Source organism: Rhinoderma darwinii, chromosome 10, assembly GCF_050947455.1.
Source record: "Rhinoderma darwinii isolate aRhiDar2 chromosome 10, aRhiDar2.hap1, whole genome shotgun sequence".
NCBI classification, from domain to species: domain Eukaryota; kingdom Metazoa; phylum Chordata; class Amphibia; order Anura; family Rhinodermatidae; genus Rhinoderma; species Rhinoderma darwinii.
Window position 1 is genome coordinate 22,861,807 of NC_134696.1, and position 6,000 is coordinate 22,867,806.

At 41.6% G+C, this 6,000-nt stretch overlaps 1 protein-coding gene across 2 annotated transcripts in view; it reads left to right on the forward strand.

The window, feature by feature from the left end:
- LOC142662540 (uncharacterized) overlaps positions 1–5,563 on the forward strand; it is a 61,843-nt gene extending 56,280 nt beyond the window's left edge. For both annotated transcript variants that reach the window (XM_075840749.1, XM_075840752.1), the window contains 3 exons: positions 344–465; positions 3,342–3,436; positions 4,665–5,563. In XM_075840749.1, the coding sequence (XP_075696864.1) occupies positions 344–465; positions 3,342–3,436; positions 4,665–4,828 (381 nt within the window). In that variant the 3' untranslated portion in view covers positions 4,829–5,563. The remainder of the gene's footprint in view (positions 1–343; positions 466–3,341; positions 3,437–4,664) is intronic.
- Positions 5,564–6,000: the final 437 nt, after the last annotated feature.

Sequence of the window (6,000 nt, forward strand, 5' to 3'; positions counted from 1 at the left end):
TTGATACATTTCCAGGAGGTATAATGGGGGTACGCCATTTATCATTTCCAGATATCCAATTGGTAAATGTCCTTAAACGCGAAGATCTCAAGCTTATCCCACATCCTTGGCCACGGACACAAGTTGGCTTATCCAGCTTGTGTGTAGACTTGCATTGACAAAGCCATCGCTATAATTACCGCCATCTTGGCAGGATGGTTATCTGGGTAATTTGGAATAGTCACCCCCCAGGTTGGTACTCATGTTGTGTGGATGGACCGAAATGCCTCTTAACAGCAAACATGCCAAACCATGGCTGCCTAGGTGAATGGGTAGTTATGAAATATTGTTTCCACTCTTTTAGAACGATGTGCCTTCTTGTAACCAAGGACCACTGGACTCGGAGGGCCTGGCATCACCGACTGAGTGTCGTACCCCTGAGAAAATGGAGTTATCAGCAGTGGAAGGAAGTCTTGACCAGACCAAGTATGTTTCTACAGTGATATGTTTTACCATACCCTCCAGTTCTCCCAGATGTGCGAGAGGCTTTATTGCTCTGGTAGGAGTCTGGGAAGGCATCGGATAATCCAGTAGAGTACTTACAGGTCCTGTCCTCGGAGACTTGCAAAATGCTGAGTAACTTTAAACATATTGCTTTTCTTATATATGTGATCCTGAGCTACAGCGTGTATCATACTCCGGAGCTGCATTCACAATTCTGATTACTTCAAAGCTGAAATCTCCCAGCATTCCCTTACTTGTTCGATTCCTGCACAGAGCTTGGACTTCTGGGAAGTGTCATTTTTATACCAGGCGCTGTACTGTAATCTAATTATGAGGATAAACTCCCGGACTGAGTTATAGGACCTGAGATAAGCTGTTAGAGATGTGTCTTACAACAATCTTGTTGACCGTTTACAACAGGATAGTGAGTGCAGCTCTGAAGTATAAGGCTGTAACTCGGGATCAATACAAGAAAAGTAATGTAATATATGTATACAGTTACTCCACCTGCAGAATAGTGAGTGCAGCTCTGGAGTATAATGCAAGATGTAACTCAGGATCAGTAAAGGATAAGTAATTTAATGTATGTACACAGTGACTCCACCAGCAGAATAGTGAGTGCAGCTCTGGAGTATAATACAGGATGTAACTCAGGATCAGTACAAGATAAGTAATGTAATGTATGTACACAGTGACTCCACCAGCAGAATAGCGAGTGCAGCTCTGGAGTATAATACAGGATGTAACTCAGGATCAGTACAAGATAAGTAATGTAATGTATGTACACAGTGACTCCACCAGCAGAATAGTGAGTGCAGCTCTGGAGTATAATACAGGATGTAACTCAGGATCAGTACAAGATAAGTAATGTAATGTATGTACACAGTGATTCCACCAGCAGAATAGCGAGTGCAGCTCTGGAGTACAATACAGGATGTAACTCAGGATCAGTACAAGATAAGTAATGTAATGTATGTACACAGTGACTCCACCAGCAGAATAGCGAGTGCAGCTCTGGAGTATAATACAGGATGTAACTCGGGTTCAGTACAGGATAAGTAATGTAATCCCAAATTAACTCAACTTTTTATGTAGATCAGTTCTTTATATGAACTATAACATGTAGTGTAACGTGCTCCCTGTATTCACTATTACAGTATGGTTTCTACATAGTAGCAGCTTATGGCTTTTATTCATGACCTAGACAGTATATTTATTACACCAGTAAATGTTTAATCTAAACATTTTTAAGAATTTCATAGTTTTCGCTGTAGTTCTTCAACTGTAGTTCAATTCCTCACCGTTAATAATATTGATGTTTGCTTTAAGTGAATGAAAACATTCTTGTTTACCTTCAGAGGCTGGAAACTTAAACGGACATAATGCTTCCTTCGATACAATCCTCTATAAACTAAACAGCAGGAATTCCAGGCTGATACATTTTACATACACTGATACACTGAAGCAAACTTAGAACTGTGGAGAGTCCAACACGGACAGGTGCATAGCTGGGTAAAGGGGTTGTCTTACTATGAGAACCCCTGTTTATATCTCCTACAAGGGCATATGGGCTTAATAGAAGGGGGCAAGCTCTGTTAGCCAGTGCAGCTCTGGTTCCAGTGGAGACGACCCCTTCAAGGGCATAGAAGCTTTTCATCATAATAAGCCATGCAGCTGGAAAGGTTGGACAAAAGGTTGGGTTTTTAGGCCGCTGGATTTCAACAAGAATGTTTCCATTCACTGACTGCAAGCAGTGTTTTTGAAAAATTGTGACAAATGGAAAAACAAGGTATATCACAATTTTGCAATATTCAATGTAAGATTTTCTTATTGACTAGTTTCGGCTCCGTCATGTCTCTGATACTTTGTGCACGTGATTAATGTCTTGTGCAGCATTGCTGGTTTAGTGGTCTGTCAGTGTAGACCCGTTTCCTGTTTTCTCCATCTCTGACGTCTGTTAGCACCTAACAAAATCGTAAATGTTCTTCCATTGATGACGGAATTGCTTTCGTACCTTCTTTGCCACGCAGCTTTATGTATACTGTACCTTTTTAGAGTCTCAGCACCAATAAGAGTTTTTCAAGAAAAAAAACAAAGCATTCTAAAAATAACGGTGATGTGGACCCACGCGTTGTAGGCCGTGTTCTCCAAATCACTCACTGTGGAAATCATGACTAATGTAGGACACTTAACCATTTCATCTCCTCGGCTCATTGTGACTTGCAGCACAAGGTTGCTCTTATGGTTCAAGAGGGGTTAAATAAAAATCGCTGAGGCTTAAGAATCCAAAGACGACTCTGTGCTGAAGGGATTTTTGCTAAATTGTACATTTGACAATGGATGGTTGAATTTTCAATGCCGCAATTATTATTATGGAATCCACCCATAGGGCCATCTGGAAAATAGGGATTATCAATCCCTAATGATGCACATCCCAATTATTGGCATATGGCTGGTTGTCCATCAACGTGGCCACTATTACTACTCGCAATCATTTTTAAAGAGCGTCTCTTGCTCTGGAGGACCCGGTATGTCTGTGGATTACACGGACAGACCATTGATTTCAATGGGAACGATGTAATGCTTTACTTGTCCTGTATAGGGGAATTGAACACCTGGTAGATTCCCCCCCACAGATTACAGCTAATCACCCTGTGATTAGTTTGTCAGAGGACCCTTCTAACAAGGGGATTGTCCAAAGGGGACACCCCCTTTAATTGACCAGGATAATAATAACTCCATAGAAGAACTTTCCTACCATTATTTAGGCTGGGAGACTCATGTTGTGTTATTGGTGTGTGTGCAGTGCGTAGTTGTTGGTCTTCATGTCACACTTATAGATGCTGCTTGTTTTGCAGACTCCAGTCACCCAGGAACATCGCCGAAGAACTTGACCCTACATTTAAATCGAAGAAGGAGACTCCGCCTGAAGTTTTTGCAGTCTGCCCACAAGGTATCAGTGCCACTTGCTTACCACTCCGCAATCCCACCAGAGGCCACCAAAACTCATAGTAATAAGGGAAAAGTAATTTCCATTGACTTCACCCCAACTCAAGCTGACCATAGGCTGTAGAACTTCCAGAAAATGTAACTTGAAGCTCCATTGCAAAATTTGCAACAGCCCCCCCCCCCCCACCTATAACAATTGTGTCGTCTTATATGGCAGAGGGGTCTTTGGGCACCCTCAGTCATCAGAGCCCGGTGCAACTGCTACTTCTACACCCCCTATAACTATGCCTATGATCCAGTGAGTGACCCATATTCTGTCATTATGAGTTTGCTCGGATATACAGATATATGAAACAATGGGAAAATGTTTCCACTTGGAGAATTACTCCAACTGCTACAAATCGACTCTGTCCAATAAACGTTCCATCGCACCATGATACCCATTACCAGTAGTCATTATCATTCAGATCATTAATAATCGATGTATCCATGGCCAGCTTTGAAGGGGTCGTCTCTTAAAGACAACTCCCTTCTTTTTTTTTTTTTTAAAAGCAGCCAACTAGTCCAGCTTCCCTACCACCCCGCTCCAGCACTCGGCTGTTCTCACCGGGGAAAGCCGCGGCATCTGCACATTTCCCTTGCATCGGCCACTGCAGGGCAAATGTAGCATTACATGCCGGCCGTTCAAATTAATGGTCATCCATGTAGTGCATGGATGAGCCTGGTCCGCCAGAGCTTCGTTCTGGCACATTGAGTGGGGTCCCGAGCAGGAGACTCTACTGTATGAAGTCCGTATGCAAAGCAAAAATCTACCTGCAGATTGGCGGGTTCTGATCACGTGCTTACCCGGTGTCCCACAATGTGAGTTTTTCCCTCTCCACTTTTTTCAGTGCATGACTCCTATACATAATTGTCATTCTGTACCCAGCATCTATATAAATAAATGCTCCCCCTTAAAGGGGTTATAAAAATTTGACAAATCCTGTCTATATGTCCTTTTTGGGAGTATGAACATCGAGGAGGGGCTGTAAGGAAGAGCGGCTCCTGCTCTGAAGGACTTAGCGTGGACAGTAAATCCTCTGCCGTACAGGTCAATGTTCTGTGTATCTATAAGGACGTCCATAGTCTGCTACATACTTGGGAACCCCCCCCCCCCTAATCCCTTTTAATTTATGGCTAAAGCAATAGATTTAGTCACTACGCTAAATAATTATTTTTTTTTACATTTACAGAATTTCCGGCATCGACTCAGACCCAACCGGTCCCAGTTGACGGATTCTACGACTTTATGGATGACGGCGCCGAACCAATATTTATACCACCGACAAAACGGCAGCCGGAGAAATTGGGACGCAGTAAACCCAAAGACAAAAAGGAGGGGTGCAAGCAACAGTGACTTGTGTAAACCATTCTTACTATTATTTGTAGCAGTCATCTTCTTGCCAAACTTTTTGTGTTCAGTGTAAAATTCATCGTTGTGGACGATCTCCAACGTGCGTCAACACAAGTGGTATTAACTCATTCAGGGATGAAGACGATAATCTGATTTTCTCGCATTCAGGTGCCTTAGGCATTTTTTGGACTCTATATTATTAAAACAGCCATTCTCTAGAGTCGGACGTCCCGGTTCGGCGATGAAAAAGCACATTTTAGTAACCTATCGTCCAGTCTATTAGAACAATATTAGCTGTGTGCTATACAATCCGCGTGTGACGAGCATCGTGGCTTATCCATCATCTACATGGGATTTTTTTTTTATACCCCCCCCCCCCTCCCATCAAAAAAAACTGAAATGAAAAATCATATAAATTCTGAAATTGCTTAAATCTACCCGAGGTGACCTGCAAAATGTTACAAGTATTATTCGAATTAATATTACTGGTATTCTAATTATTTGCAATTATTCTCATAACAATATCACTCGTTTGCTTATTATTTTATTTTTATTTCGGTTTTAGTGACTACACGTGTTGTGTTTATCAAACTTTGTATTGCGGCAAAATGCAGTGTTTGATAGGAGTCCAGTATTTATTTTTTTTAAGAATTTTGCACTGATACGTTTTTGTTTTTTACATTTATTATAATTTTTTTTTCAATAATAATTTCTGGTGCTTCTTGTGTATAGATCCCAAATGCCTTTAGAATTTTACTTTAAAGGATTTTTTTTATATATAAATATATATGAAATACAAGAAGTATTATTTGTATTTCTAGCTGGTCTGTTTGATTCATTTTACACAGTAATTCCAATAGCGCTTCTTAAAGGGGAGTTCCACCTAAAATCTGAAGTCCGTTTTAGTTAGGATTTTAGTGTTCTCCTTTATCATTAGGTTGTACTCACTAGAGGTCTAGCCATGTAGACTTGTTGGGTTGCGGCTACTTGGAGCTATCTCGGAAGGCCATGTTAGCCAACTGGAAAGGAGATCAGTGGGTCTCAGAGTCATTACTTGGAGCTCCTGGGCCCCTATGTGAAAATTGTAACAGGGACCACATCTACCATGTGCGATTTACAATACACGTGTGTAATGTGGCGGAGGGTCCTGTGGTCCCCCCTCAGGCACTAGGGCC